The following is a 16,338-nucleotide window of genomic DNA, read 5'->3' on the forward strand; positions in this document are numbered from 1 at the left end:
TTACACCTAAGATACTTCCTAGCATGGTGTTTACGCCCAAGGGTTGATTCCTAAGGTAGTTTACGCCTAAATATACCCTATTAAAGATGTTCACGGCCATTCCTTGGGTTTTTATAGTAATTCACGGCAAAACTATGGCCCATTAGGGGTGTTTACAGTCTGGATGGTTCCTAGGAAGGTGTTCATGGTCTTAGTTTATAAGAAATTATAATATGTTGGCCTTGTAGTTTAAGTGTTCAAGGTTGTAACACAATTACAAGTTCTTGTGCTAATATTAATTTGATTCATGTTTGATTGTATTGTTTACTTAAAACTTATTGCATCTAGAACTCCAATTTACTTGCCAAACTTTGCCTTGCTAGGCTTGTTTACTTTTAAGAGGTTACCTTATAGGTGATTTCTAAAGTGTATCCTTCCATGTACAAGCATCTATGCCTTTTTAGTTTTTAAGGTTTTCATTGTATAGGGTTAAAAATTTAGACCTTGCTTGATTCAAAATTTTCGGGTTGTCAGATTATCTATAACATATATTTTATTTTTATTTTTAAACAAGTAATTATAATTTGTGTAACATACGTATATTTTTCTAGTCAAAAGAAGAAAAACAAGTAAGGCTTCTAGCTTAACTAGTTAGGATATCTGCAACCTACATCATACTCTACACTAAACTCACTTTTACACTAAATCTATACTAAACTTCTTCGAACACCACACTAAACCTAACAATATATATATAGTGTTGGTGAATAGTATAACACAAAATATAGTGTTATACTATTCATCGACACTATCTTTTACACTATAAGAGTTGGATAAAATAGAATATAGTTAGAATATTCTTTTTAATATTAAGTGTAATATAATGTGTCTGAGAGAATTTAATGATTATACTATCTTTTACACTATAAAATATAGGTTTTATGTAAAAAATAGTGTTAAAGATCGAAGATAGTATAAAAACATGGTTATGAAGAGGGATGATCAAATCTCATCTCTTATTTCTCTCACAAAGAAAATCATATTTTCTTGAAGGTGACGAGTTGACACGTTAAACCACATCAACAACCCTTCCAGCTTAGCGAGGCAAAATAAACAAATGACCTGTTGTAAAAGTAAAAAAGAAGTATTAACGTAAGCAATATCAACAACCTTTTTAGTTTGATAAAAAAAAATAAACAGGTTTTTTGGATTTTCTAATTTAAAAATAATTTTTTTAAACTGGAAAACCCTTTCATTATATATTTTAGTTTTGAAAAATTCTTTTTTTTTTTTTCCTTTTCCTATGATCTTTCTAAACATTTATAATTGTCTGTAACATTTAATATAAAATTTTATTACACTTATCATTTTATTCTTGGGTTTGGGAGTGTTATTTGTGTGGTTAGTTTCCTTCCCCCGGGGAAGAGGGCTTTTGAGAGTGTAGTAATTTGCAGACTGAGAGTAAATAAGGTTTGAAGCTCGAAGGCATGGCGATGGGGGCCATACATTTCGCAGCACCTTCAGCCTCCGCCTGCATCACCAACAAGGAATTCAACATCATCTTATGCAGTGGTAACGGAACAAAACGAAGAGTTAAGTCGTTTATGACTACTTCCTCTTCATGTAGCAGCGGCAGCAGAAGAAGAAGTGGAAGCGTCGTGATTAGGGCAATCAAAGAGGAGACTAAGCCGAAGCAGAGTGATTCTTCTTCTTCACCAGATGTGATAACTCAGAAGTACGGCCTTGAAGCTGGTCTATGGAAGGTACCTTCTTCTTCTTCTTCATATCTTATTCCTCCAATTTAGAACTACCGTTACTATCGTTTCTTTCGTCGATTGAGCCTGCACCCGAATCTTATTAATTCTTATTTCAAATTACTTAGCGTTGGAGTAATCATGTCTTGTTGCACGGTAAACTTCAACGTTTGTCTTCGGAATTTTAATTTGGCAATTCCATTCGTTCAATCGAGGAAGAAGATAATGGCGATTTGTAGCCACAAGTTTCATTTTAAGAAATATACTTTAAAAAAGTAGGATTGGTTTTATAATTTTGTGCACATTTTAAAAAAGATAAGTGTCCCTGTGTAGATATTTAGCTCAAAGGAGGAGGAGGAAGATGAGAATGTGGATGTGAAGAAATCAAAAGGGGATCAAGCAAAAGAGCTGTTGACTAAATATGGTGGAGCCTATTTGGCCACGTCCATCACTCTCTCATTGATCTCATTTTCCTTATGTTATGCCCTCATTACTGCTGGTGTTGATGTTCAAGCCTTGTTACAAAAGGTATATTATTAGGTTTTTGAAAGAAAACCTAACCCTCACCCCATTAATTATATTACATGTTTTGCTTGTAAAAATATGAGGTAACATTGATAATATAGTTAATAGATTTGTATGCACAAGACAAATCTACTTAAGTTGTTTTTATTAACATGGAAAGTGGTGTTGTAGGTGGGGATTTCAGCTAATGAAACAGGAGAAAAAGTGGGGACCTTTGCATTGGCATATGCTGCGCACAAAGCTGCATCACCCATAAGATTTCCGCCTACTGTAGCACTCACACCAATTGTTGCTAGTTGGATAGGCAAGAAAGTGGATAAAGATAACTAACTAGCTCAACCATCACTCTGTCTCTATTCTTGTATTGTATGTACTTATACAAAAATCCTTGTTAAGGGATATATATATATGTATCATATGTATAATGTAAACATACCTGTTTTGCAGCATATATTTAAGGGCTAAATACAGGAAATAACAATGTGATTTCATTTATTTGCATCCATCCTACTTTCATTTCTTATAATTACAACATTATACTATCAATTTGTTTCTTGTTAAGGCGTTGTACTTGAAAATAGACAAGAAAGTTGTTGAAAATAACTATAGTTGAAGCATTGGGGGTGCGTATATAATAACATCCTAATTCCATTTCCTTATATTACAATGGTATATTCTTATGAAAGCATTGTATTTTGAAAAACTATGGAGTTATAACATTGTCATTTCAATTTTTTTCTTATCAGAATATTATAGTTTAAAAAATCAGCATATCTTAAGTCAATTCAATTTTTATTCTTATCAGAACATTTTACTTACCTAAACCTAATTCCAGTAATGAAGATTGCTTTGTATTCGAATGACATTGTTGTAATGGGTAAACATTTAAAGAAAAATGCTGTGTATTAGGGTGCTATAACATACGAATCAACAAAAGTATATTGTTATTTCTTGCATTTAACTAGGCTTGATGGTGCAAATGAAATGGATTCAGAGTCAACAAGAATTTTATAAGTATACTTTGCTAAAAGAATCTGGACACACTAAGTTACTAAATTACGCATGTATTGTAATCCGCCTCCTTGTTCTGTTTGATATCTTACAAAGCCTACTTGATACATGCTGAGAAACTCGAATATTTACAAGGTGCTTTGTCACTAAACAGCTACCAAGTTTCATACATGTTCCACCTAAGCACCCCCAAACTTTTTCTTTGAACAGGTTTAACCACTCGACTTTGAATTTCGTTCCATTGTTGACAAATTTTGTTTTTTGTTTATACTGCTTTGTTTTGTTGACCTGACACGGCTGTGGTGTGATTTATTGAAACAGTTTCATTTGAAGGTATCAAGTTTCAGTTATATCACCAACATGTTTCAATCAGGATCTAAACGAAAAGATACAAAGATTGTGATTCACATTACTGGATCAAAACAGAAAGTTAGTTAGGTGGTTAAATATCTTCAAAAAAGGAAAAATAGTGAGGTACTTACTTACGTGGAGCAAATATGAAAGTTGGTTACTATTTAGTGACATTGTACCTATTTACAGACAGCACCGCACCTATTGTTATGAATACATTTTGTTTTGTTTCTCGGATCTCAAATCTCAACATCATGTTGTGTAAGTGTCGCATATTTTGGAGATATCTGTTCCCTCCCTCCCTCCCTCCAGTGGAGGTGATTGAAGGCAGCTTGACAAGTGTTGTTACCTTTTTGTGTTGTTCAACCCAGACAATCTGTCCCTGTAGGAGTAGGAGTAGGAGTAGGAGTAGGAGGGTTTGCATCTGAAGTTGGTGGGGTGGTGACAGTGACACCTGGCAATGGCATGGGCATGGTGTAGTCATTATGAAGCATGTCCAAATCATTCCATTCAACACTCGCTATTGACTCCAGAGTTAGGGAACACCATATCATCATCATATTTTTGTTAAAATAATCAATTGTTTGTTACAATAAATAGCAATCTACTTTCATTAACCCATTTCTTTATTATAGATTGTCATTTCTAACTATCACAGCATTCTACTTTTTTTTTAGTTTATATTTTTTCAAGGCGTTGACTTTTGAAAAATCTACCTTATTGTAGCATTCTATTTCCAACTTTTTTTCTTATCAGGACATTTGACTTTAAAAAAATTATATTATAATGCTGAATGATTACAACGTTGTAATAGGAAGAAATGAAAGTAGAATGATATAGTGAACAATTCAATGAAAGTAGGTTGCTATTTCTTGCATTTAAGCCTTTGTAAGGCTACTTTCAATGATGAGAATGAGGGTCTTTTTGTATGCTACAGAGTCGGACAAGGGATGGAGTAACGAACAAAAAGATATATATATATATATATATATATATATATATATATATATATATATATATATATATATAATCAAGGCAAGGCAAGGCAAGGAAAGGATACATTCAGTCGTCCATATGTCTGTGATGCTGACATCGGCTTCTGATAAAAGCCAGTAGTCTGCGTCGCTCTGCAAAGACCAAGCAAGGTAACAGTTAGTAGACAGTTTGAATAATGCGGAGGGCATTCATGTCTTTTTCCATAGACATCATCAGATGAGGCTATGGCAAGCAGCTAGACTTACATCAATATCTGGAACTATCTTCATAATCCCGGCACTAACAAAGTCCTCTGATGTGTGAGCACCAGCATTGGTTCCTTGCCTCTCATCCATTGTTGTTTCTTTAGTCGGATTCTCAACCATCCCCAAACTTGAAGGTGGGATGCCACCATTCATTTCCTCAACCTTCTCCTCAAATTGGCTAAAAATGGCAAATTGGCACAAAAAACCACTTCACATGTTATATATAACAGGGTACAAGGGTGTTTGGTTTGCACAATGTTTTACAAGAAATCGGAATATACTCAAATGGTCATTCTTTTCTTTATTTCTATTATCTAGAATGTAAATAATGAGAAAAACCCTTTTTTTTAAAACAAATCTTTTTTTGGAATACTTGTAAAAGTGTTTATGAAAATAACTTTTAGGTGTAAAAAGTAAAATATACCTACATATAAATTACTAAACAAGTATTAACAAAATTTATAAATAAGAAGAAGAAACCAACATACTACAATCCTAAGTAATAATAGGGTAGGGGTTTAGACTTAGAGAGGAAGTTTCAGTCATTTATACATATGATATGAATTTCCTCACTAGTGTGGTGGGAATTCCAACACAATTTAATAGAATGGAATGAAACTGAATTCCAATTCCTAAGCATGGCTAAAGCTACAAGACAAAAAAAAGGCTTAAAATCGTGCCATGTGGGCTTGGAGTTGGGAGGAATGTTTAAAGATGGGAGATATATATTAAAAATTAAAACTAAAATTAAAATAAAATAAAATAAAATAAAAAAACCCTACCAAAATAGACAAGGTATGTACCTACCTGACAAGGTAAACATCTATAGGCCCCATTGTACTCCTCAGAACTATTCTATATCTCCTTTGAAGATGGTCAACACCCTGAATTACAAAACATAACAAAACCAAACTTATTGCAAGCTCTATCTAACTATGCATGCATATCATATTTCCTTTTAAATTACCTCATCAGGATCTGGAACTTCTAGAGTAGTCCCATGCGGGGCTTTGATTGCAATCAAGGTTTCTTCCTGAACCCATCAAACCCAAAACTCAGTCCCATCATTCAAAGCTACACTACTTATATAAATATTTACAAAACTTTTTAACAAAGGAACCCTACTAAACTCCAAATTTTCAAATTTTGGCAACATTTAAACAAACCCATTAATAGATTAAATCCACAAAAATATAGTAATTACAAAATATTAACAGATCCAGAAACTGAGAGGTGCACTTACAAAAGAAAAAATATATATTTAACTTACCTGGAAGCATGGCAGGCTCTTAATGTCGTCTTCAGTGACGAAAAGCCACCTAGAAAAGAAAAAAAAAATACATACATGGGTCAATATGTTATTAAATGGAATAGACATGTTGAAAAATCTCTTTCCAATTGAGAAAATGTATGAGAGTGTTGTGTTTCTTTTTTTTTCTCATCAATTGAGGAAGTATCTGAGAAAATAGAAAGAAAAAAATAAATAAACCCCACTCTTTTAGGGACTTGGGTATTGTTGATGTTGATGAAAGAAAAAAGATTAACGTGGGAAGACTTGTAAGAAAGTAAGAACTTAATGGGAAAAGCCTCCTGTATCAAGCCCTTCTTTTTACATTAAGTCAAAAAGAAAACACCAGCTTAAGGGATTGTTTCCTTTTTTTCCTTGTTAAGTTCTACTTCTGAATGGATAAATTGACTGAACTAGTAATGAGATCGAGTCTGTTTCCCTTTTTGTTATCTGATTCAAAAAAATGTCTATATTATCCTTCGTTTATTTAATGTAAATATCATACACATACCATTAAATATTTACCAATGAAGAAAGAAACATAATTTGTTGTTTGCAACAAAACAAAAAGTCGAGATTAACAAATTGCAATAATCAACTATAAATTATTAAACTATCAAAAAAATCATTTAATAACTAAATAAAAACCTAATCGGGAGTGCCAAACAAAATCAAGAACATAAGCTATCAAAAAACCAAATTGGAGTACCAAAGAAAAAATTAAAACTAACTTTAATCAAAAGCACATGTAATTGAACCATGGGTGGACTGGGTTAGCAGTGAGGAACCAAGACGGAGATGGTGAAAAAAGAAACATCAAAATTCAAACCTTTATTCGAGGAAATAAATACATGAAACCATTAGAATCAGGAAAAAAAAATGAAGTGGGGAAGGAGTTTTTTTTTTTTTTTAAACCTATAAATTTTTCAATGCGAAAGTTAAAGAAGAAAAAAATCATAGATTATGGCATCTTGATTCATAGACCCACACCCCAAGTTTTGTATTCATTAAGCTCGTTAAGTCGAAAAGAAACAGCATCTAAGTCTTATCCCCACTAAGTGAAAATTTAATGCATAACTAACAGAGAAAGGAGGCTTTTCCTATTAAGTCATAAGTTTTTTAAAAAATTTCCCTCATTTGTTTTTCTTATTCAATGTTCCCAAGTGTGCAATTATGCACTCAAATATATTTTAGATGGTTGAAAGAAAGATAAGAGACGTTACTTTTGATTATTTTCATCTTCACTCAGATCCCTTAACCTCTCTTGCATTTCTCTGTGGCAAATTTGACAAAATAGAGCATTAGGCATTAGCATTGCTATAAATATAATTGCCAAGATAACAAGTATATATATATAAACAACCTAACCTTGTTTCCTCATCTAATCTAAGCTCCTCTACTGAAAGATTTTCAACTTCTTCCTGCCATGGAGAAAAAGATAAACAAGCCTAAGAAGGAAGAATATGTTGCATGCAAATGGATTACATTGAATACATAGTGATTGATGCAGCAGGGCATGAATAAGGAATTATTTGGTGTAGTAATAACTAATAAGAAGATAATGGAGTAGATAAGAGCAGATATCTGAACACTCAAGTCAAGGCCATTCTACTTTTCTTGACCGTTTATAAAATCATTTTCTGAAGAAGAGCAAAATACAACCTGCTTTCACCATTTTAGTGATTTGGCAACTGATATTTTTATTATACTGGCAGTTCAGTGGCTAGATAAAAACAGATAATAGTTCCAAGGCTATATCAATAAAATGGTGAAAGTATGTTGTGTTCTTTTCACCATTTGTTTAACAGTCAAAAAAGTTATTTTTTTTCCGAGTTAACCAACCGGCTTTGAAAAGAAGCAAAATACAGAGAAGAACAAGGCACTTTCACCATTTCGTTGACTTAGCAACTCAAATATTATTTTTTTGATAATAGTTCAGTGGCTAGATTGATAAAAAAAAAAAATGATAGTTCAATACATTGTGCTCTTTTTGCCATTTTATAGATTAAGCCATTTAACTGTTGTCTGGAGTAGAGTGATTAAACAATTTTACTTCTAGACTTGTGTCATGACTCTGACAAAATCATTTTCCTGGTTACGCGGTTTTAAAAAGGAGCATAATACAGAAAAACACAAGCTGCTTTCGCCATTTCGTCAATTTAGCAACTCAAATACAGTACTATATAGTTATTATGATTATTATATTATAACAAGTGGCTAAACAAAATCTACTAAAAATAATAGCCGAGCCAAGTGGCTAAACAAAATCAATAAAATAATGAAAGTATGTTGCGGTTTTTTGTATTTTGCCCTAATATCAAAACCAAGTAACCTTCTTTTTAAACGGTCAAAATATATACAACGGTTTAATCAGTGGTTAAATTGATAAAATGGTGAAACTACATATTTTGTCCTTTATGGTTTGGATGGAAATGTACCTACCTGTAAACTAGCAATACTCTCATCAACCTCCCCTTTCGATGCATCAAGTCCCCTAGTTTACCAATCAACTTGTTAGAATGTAGCAAGTGTTTGTAATAACAAAAAAATCATTAAAGTCAAGAAACATTCCATACTTCCATTGAATCCTGTTCTTTAGCTTTTTCTCTATGAGACCAATTCCTTCTAGCACATTTGTTATATCATAGATGCGCCTCTTTTGTACCTGTAGCAAGTTCATGTGTCATGTCTGAATAAATGATGTTTAAAAAATAGATTCGACAGAATAGAGTACCTCTAGTGTTTCTGCTGCTTTATTTAGATCAAGAATACCATCTTCTGCATGCTTGATAAGGTTGATGAACTTCTTAGTTAAAAGACCTGATTTTACAAATCATGCTAAATGTCCATATAAATATAAACAAAGACTGGACAAACTTTCTAGGGCTATTATATTTATGGGCATTCACGTAATTTGCACAAACAGGGCCTCATCTTGTTCCAAGGGACCCTTTTCTGGCGAAACATGAAATTTGCAAATTTTCCCTATCAATATCAGTCTGTCATTGCGCAAACAGAGAGAGAGAGAGAGAGAGAGAGAGAGGAAAAGGTCGGTGCAGTTATTTATGTGTTACCTAAAGAGCTATCATATCGACAGGGGCCAACGGGGGTAAGATTATTTCCTGATGGAGAATCTGCATAATTCAGTTTGCAACAAAAACTGATCACAATGTTTAATTTGAGTCAAAATAAAGACTTTTTTTTTGTGAAGCTCACCAGCATTGGATCCTGCCCTATTGCATTTTCCAATTCTAGGAATTTTTTGTGGTTTTGATGCTTTCCCAGAAACAGGGGTTTGTAGAGAAGTGGTAGTAGCTAAAGTGTTTCCAGGAGTGGGGCTCTGGCTCTGCTCATTAGTTGCATCCCCCTTCCTCTTTAATGGCTAATAAACAAATTTCAACAAATTCAATCATCAACTTTCCATTATTCGTTACAAAGAAAAATTCTTATTATTGACTATGTATACACATAATAATCAACCGATACTATACCCAACCCAATTATAAATTTATAATTGAAATATAAAAGCATTACACTGTTTGTTGTTCACAAAGAGAATGCCTCATAGCTCGGGAAGGCATAAGAATAATAGATTACAATTCAAAGGGACAGGGTTACTCCATCAACAATAATTTAGATCTGAAATATATCCCAAAACTTTTCACAACATTCATCTGATCATGGCTAAGATGTTGGGGACAGGACTAAACTATATAACCTTTACACATTCTTTCCTCCACTATACCAAGTGTGTCGTCGTTTTTGTCAAATAAATAAATAAATTAAAATGAAGGTTTCATCCAGATGACACATGGCGTAAAATCCCTCCATTAATCCATACAGCACTTAATGGAAAGAAAGAGCAGCATCAGCATGCACAAATGGTTTGAGGGAGGTTACTTCAGAAAGAAAAGAATATTTGCATTGCATTGGATCAGCAATGTCAGATTTGATGCAACTCAAAAAGACTTTTCACTAATTAAATAAAGATTGATTGAAAGGAGACTATATTAACTTTTATTGGCAACAGGCTTTCATACTAAGATGAAAGTTGCCAATATGTTACTTCATTAGAATTTGATACCTCAACATCCAGATCACCAATAATAGTATTAGAACCTGAATAACAATCCATTGGCCCTGCTCTTGCATTAAGTATCTCATTCGAGAATACTTTTGCTAGAGTTACATACGGTTGAAAATTAAACTGTAAGCATTATTAAAAGCCATGACAACATTTTGCAAGTTCTTAGCATATGATCTTTGTAATAGATAACAAAACTAAAAAATTTCCATCTTTTATCTACTATATTGTTTTATGAGAGCAACCAAGTCCTATTCAGAAGTGAAGTAAGAAAGGAACAGTGGAACACCAATGTTTTACATTATTCATAATGATGTCATGCCACTACTTTTCCCAGACATACCTTTTTCTTTAGGTTTAGTCCAAGGCTTGATTACTTTCCTAACATGTAAAACTTTTGATGATCATAGTATAATCAAGGAAAATACAGTGAAAATGTTTGTAACAGCTAATATTAAAAACATTACCTAGCAACATAGCAGAGATGGATTTAACAATTATTGCATGCAAATTACATCCACCTTAAGGGAATTACTTAAGAGTCGATAGGATACATATATACCCACTAACGTTATATATACAAGACCAGAATATGCCCATATCATACAGCTAATGCTCCCTCCCAATAACATAAATTTTCAACCACTATCACTTGTCTTTTGATTTGTGTGATAGTCTAGGGGTTTTGAAACTGCTCAGCAAACTATGTTTGTAGTTTGGCTTCTCAACCTAATTACAGTTGAACTCTGCTAAGAAGTAAATTATTTCCTCCCTGCCGGAACTTCACTTTTTTTTTAATCTTTCATACAACATCTTTGTGTAGCATGGACAGACAAATGCCCATGTTTCTAACTCTCAACTTAAAAGTTATATGAGAACTAAATAAGCCCTGATGGATGCATAAGCACAGTCAGTTTTAGGGTGGTATCTTTTTGCAGAAACAGGTGTGGGAGTGGGGAATGTGAGGCTCTTATGTCAGAGCCACCTAGCGGGCTGCTATGTAACTAATTTACTTACACCTCAGTTCTCACGTGAAGTTCCAGGGCAGGGCAGTTTGAGCCAGCTCAGTGGTTCTTTTTATTGTGGGTACTGACTACTGAGCTCTTATGCCAGCCACCTAGCAGGCCATTGTGTGCACGTGATGCTCTTGGTGTAACCAGCTAAATGGCTGCTAGAAGAATAACCTTTTTGCTGGATGTCAATTTCCTATTTAAAACATTTCCTTGTAAGTAACACCCTCGGACTCTTAAGCTTTTTCATTGACCTTGGTTACTTCAATAACAACTAAAAACCTAAATATGTGCACACCTCAAATCCAAGAGATATAATGATAAAAGCTTGCATTTTTTTGAGCAAATATATGATTCTAAACTGGTTGTTCTTAAAGATATTTCTATATTATTTTAATCTTGATAGCATTTTCCAATTTATACAGACCAGTTGCTACTGAGAAAAATATTAGATACCACACCTCCAAAAGCTTGATTAAATTCAAGCATAGTGCTAGGACTAGAACGAAATCAAGATCTTCAGCTCATAGAAAGAGAATACAGACAAAAGCCCTGCACTTAAAAGGGAATAGCCAAAAAGTTGTCCATATTTGCATGCAGACCGACTCATCCTAGTTAAGAACTCCGCTTTGACGGTTGAGATCCTTGGAGTCAATTTAACTAACAAACTTGATCACAAATCTATCTTTTAACCAAAACGAATAACAGGAATTACTAAAATTCAGATATGAACGGAAATAATATAACCCGCCCTCGACAGAAGAAAGTAAACAGATCAGATCTCCAAGAATTTGATAAATTATGAGAAAAGAAAAAACAACATACAGGCAGAGCTGGAAACTAAAGTGTATGCTTACAGGAGTTTTGACAACTATGCCTTCCGATTCGTGATGCGCGGCAGTAGTTGAAGAGAATCGATGATAGTCACCGAAGGGCGGCGGCTTCATTGATGTAAAAGGAAGCTGACGTTTTAAGAAAGAATGATTATGATTTTGCTGGTGTTGCATGATCTGGCGCGATCGTTGACTAATTCGAAGCAAATCAAAACCAACCGCAACTGATTCTAGATGCAATTGGAGTAGAATTGAGAAGAGCGATCGATTAAGCCCTTTTTTGGAGGTCTATTTGGGGGTTTTACAGAGTGATCGAATCTGCGAAGAGCAATTGAATTGGGCGGGAAGAAGGAGGGATTGTGTGAGAGAGATCTGGTTGACGGGAGAAGTGAAGAATGATTGGAAAAAGCGGGAAGAAAGAGAGAAAGAGAAGACTACAAAAGGGTGGAGAAGGAGGGAATTTGGTTCGGATATGGATGTGGAGGGAAGCTCTTCATTCTTCTTGGTATTATACTTGCAATTCTTTTCCTTTTAAATGCTCTTTCTAACAAGTAAGAATACAAAATTAAATATTAAAAAACAACTAAACGCGATTTATTTCTGGACCGATCCCACGTATCATAAATGTTTCTAAATCAATAAAGTTGTACTTAGATTTAAACTACACATGGTCTTTATTTTCTTATTATTAGTATTTGTGAGACCCGTGTATTACACGGGTTGATTTAAAAAAAGATTAACATTAAAGTATAAAAAAAAATATTTTTTAATGTATAATTTTAAAATAAGAAAAAAAAAACGTATTTATTGCAATTTAATATCATATATATGATATTTAATATTTAATGTTTTACATATATAAGTATATAATTTTAATTTTAAAAATTGAAACAAACCAAAAATTAACAAGTGGATAATATTTATTTCAAAAATACCACAAAATTACAAGTGTCAAAACTCATGAGAGATTGACATGTGGCAAAAAAAACCTTCATTTATTAAGGAGAATTATTATTATTATCATTATATATATATATATATATATATATATATATATATATATATATATATATATATATATATATATATATATTAAATCTCATGGACTCGGTGAACAGTGATCTTTTCAACTTCTGATTTTTGTCACACTCTCCTTCTTTTGGAACTGTGCCACTAAAGTTCCGTCAATTGCCGCTTTTCGTCCCTTGTCGCCTTATCATCTAATCAGATGATGCTGATGATGCACCGATTCCTTCTACTACCTTCTATTGTTTTCATTTACTTTGTTTTTTGGACTGTTGATCAAACGAAGATTCCTTCACTGCCTCTCTTTCCCTGTGTTTCTCTTCCATTCAGAAGTTAGCATTGCCTCCATCTACTTCGCAGCCTAAAACTCCACTTGTAACGAACACGACTATTCCAGGGTTGTTGCCCCTCATCTTGCTTGGTCTTCTTCTTTTGCTTCCTCGCCGCTTTTCTCTACCAATCAGGGTGTCACCACCATTCTCACGTCTTCTTCATCAACATGATTCTCTTTCCTTCTACCATTTTCCTGCTCTGCCTGCTTTCACTTTCTCGCCTTTCTCTGAGAATCTAATAGCATGTGAGATGGAGATGGCAAAAGGACCGAGATGGCTCCGTCTTGAAACATCCCAAAAATACGGTCCAAAAATTTCATTTTTAATTATTCATAAAACCATAGATATCATTCATCATCTCATAAAAACATAAGTAATGTATCACAAAATCATCATAACAATATATTGTATCAAAACCATGTGTCAAAATATCAGAGTCTAAAACATCCCAGGCTAAAAGTTGTGGTGTATGTCATGCATTCATCCTGAGCTCTTCCCCTTGCTAGCGGAAGTACCTGAAACCAAAAATGAAAACTGTAAGCACGAAGCTTAGTGAGTCTCCCCAAACTACCACATACCATACACATAATCACATAATATCATACATTGGGCCTTGCCACACTGCATTGGGCCCCGCCCAGCATCGGACCAAAGTCCAGCATCGGGCCCCGCCCGACATCAGACCAAAGTCCGAAATACATATTACATATGAACAAGCATATAACATAAACATATAAGCTAAATCCTTCCTCGGGCTTGCCCCGACATTGGACCAAAGTCCAGAACATATAAACAAACACATGCAAGAATCACAAAGACATCAAGCATACAAACGTTCCTTAGGCTTGCCCCGACATCGGACCGAAGTCTGGAAACATATAATCTACATCGTGCTAGCCCCGACATCGGACCTAAGTCCGACATACGCTAACATACATAAACGGGTCGGCATTGGTGCCTTTGACCCCTTCCTACTGGAGGAAAACTCACCTCTCAAGTTGGTTGCTGAAATCTCGAGTGAGGAATCTCTGATGGCTGCTCCAACGACTCCCCGGCTATCATTATCATAATAATCACTAAGTCAAAAACTGATAATCCTTCTAAGGGTATAATGACCATTTTACCCCTACTCAAAGTCAACATTCTGGTCAAAGTCAACATTTTGGGTTGACCCAAATCGTCGAGTTGCTGTATCAACTCGCCGAGTCATAGAACCCTGAAATCGGATCTAACTAGTTGAGTCACCCCCTAAATCGTCGAGTTCCATGCCTACTCATAGTCGCGATTTGGCGAATCAACTCGTCGAGTCCCTTCACAGATTCGTCGAGTTCTACCTTAAGCTAAAACGGGACAACACGACTCAACCCGTCGAGTTCCTCTATGGACTCGACGAGTCCCTCTGTCTGTTTTGCCATCTTAATAGATTAAGTCTCTACTCTCCAGATCTAAAGTCCATACTTCATCTACACATTGGAAATGCCCTTTTTAAGGGTAAAGTTTCCAAATTTACCCACTAATAATCCTTCTTAGTGGTTTTAGCTAAAACCCTAGTTCCTTAGGACATAGATCTTTGTCCAAAAGCCATATTACTCCAACCCAAAGCATAAAAACCGAGATCTCGGTCCTAGAAACCAAATGAACACGTAAAGTCTCTGACTTTACTTCCATGTGTGGCCTTTTGGGGCTTAAAAGGCCATAATATTGTCTTTAAGCTTGCATGGGGCTTCCATGGTCATAAAGTTTGCACCTTTATGCCATGAAATCCCTTTTAGATCTCAGATCTGAAAGGTAAGCCACTTGGGACGTCCATGTCCCAAAGATCAAGGTTCTTGAACCAAAACCCGCATAAAATGGAACTAAGGAGATCTAACGACCTAATAGCCAAGATAGAGACTTGATTACTAGAAAATGATGAGGATGAAAGGAAGTCTTTGGATCTACTATCTTCTCCTTGAACCTTCTAGCTCCTTCTTCTTCTTCTAGCATTAAGGACACACAAAATTACTCAAGAATGGCTCACACACTCATAAAATGCTTTAGGGTTTCGTGGATTAGGGTTTAGGACTTGGAGGCTGGAAATGAGGCCATAAGGTGGGGATTAAGATGCTTAAATAGGGTGCAAAACACTGAAATTAGGGTTTCACTCTGGCAGACCTACTCGCCGAGTTGAGGGCTTTCAACTCTTTGAGTAGACTGCTTAAAACCCCGTGTCCAATCTCATTTCTACTCGACGAGTCTAGGGCTCCCAACTCGTCGATTAGCTCTACAAAAATAAATAAATTATAATTAAATGCATACCAGGAATCAGGCGTGACATGTCTTCTTCCACCCCACCACCTTCCTCTCTCGCTAAGGATCGCTCGATCTGGTAAAAACGAAAGGTACTCCCGAAATCACAAACACATCATATGTGTATAGACCACACACGTTCTCCACTAATATGTGGCAATCGCTTGTAAAACTTGTCCTCTGCCACTAGTGCTTCCATCTTCCAACAACCTTTCACGTTCAACAACACGACTTCTCTCTCCTTTTACTACCTCCCTGCTTTAGTTGGAGTTACACAAAGTGACTGATTCTTTCTCCTTCTAACAGTTCTATGGTCTACGTTGTTGTCACTATAAAGGCATGGGGTTTTAGGGATTTCAGCTTTCTAATTTCTTTGCCTTCCACCGCTCCCTTTTTTCCTCTGACTTGTCATTGAAATCCAGATTTGGAGAAATTGTTTTCAACCAATTTTGGATTCGCTCAACCTTCGACATCCCCTACCTAGTCGATTTTGGTTTCAGTAATTTCTTATGGAATCAACATTCGAAGGTTAGAAACTCTATAGATTTCAATTTTAATTACCATTTCTTGTAAGCGCAAATTTGTTTTCTTTTCTGATTTTGGAGTCGTATAGTA

General features: G+C 34.8%; 2 protein-coding genes across 3 annotated transcripts; one reads left to right on the forward strand and one right to left on the reverse strand.

Moving 5' to 3' along the window:
• Positions 1-1,345: 1,345 nt before the first annotated feature.
• Positions 1,346-2,753, forward strand: LOC145086493 (FAM210B-like protein). The gene is made up of 3 exons (XM_079024260.1): positions 1,346-1,742; positions 2,067-2,261; positions 2,430-2,753. Exons 1-3 carry the CDS (start codon positions 1,467-1,469, stop codon positions 2,586-2,588), a joined length of 630 nt encoding a protein of 209 aa, XP_078880386.1. The 5' UTR covers positions 1,346-1,466; the 3' UTR covers positions 2,589-2,753.
• A 430-nt stretch (positions 2,754-3,183) lies between these two features.
• On the reverse strand, positions 3,184-12,587 carry E2F1 (E2F transcription factor 1). 2 transcript variants are annotated; one of them, XR_013700474.1, is made up of 15 exons: positions 12,101-12,587; positions 9,366-9,531; positions 9,224-9,283; positions 8,884-8,969; positions 8,726-8,814; positions 8,592-8,643; positions 7,518-7,570; positions 7,373-7,423; positions 6,132-6,180; positions 5,829-5,894; positions 5,669-5,745; positions 4,862-5,039; positions 4,681-4,747; positions 3,756-4,140; positions 3,184-3,681 (listed from the first exon to the last, which is right to left on the reverse strand). XR_013700474.1 is itself a non-coding variant. In XM_079024261.1 (14 exons), exons 1-14 carry the CDS (start codon positions 12,248-12,250, stop codon positions 3,983-3,985), a joined length of 1,302 nt encoding a protein of 433 aa, XP_078880387.1. In that variant the 5' UTR covers positions 12,251-12,587; the 3' UTR covers positions 3,184-3,982. The 2 variants fall into 2 exon arrangements, 1 of the variants encoding a protein (XP_078880387.1); XM_079024261.1 differs by having other exon boundaries at positions 3,184-4,140.
• Between the last annotated feature and the right edge of the window lie 3,751 nt (positions 12,588-16,338).

The sequence above is a fragment of the Lactuca serriola genome, chromosome 2 (genome assembly GCF_051521515.1).
Source record: "Lactuca serriola cultivar US96UC23 chromosome 2, Lser_US96UC23_V15, whole genome shotgun sequence".
Classification (NCBI taxonomy): Eukaryota; Viridiplantae; Streptophyta; class Magnoliopsida; order Asterales; family Asteraceae; genus Lactuca; species Lactuca serriola.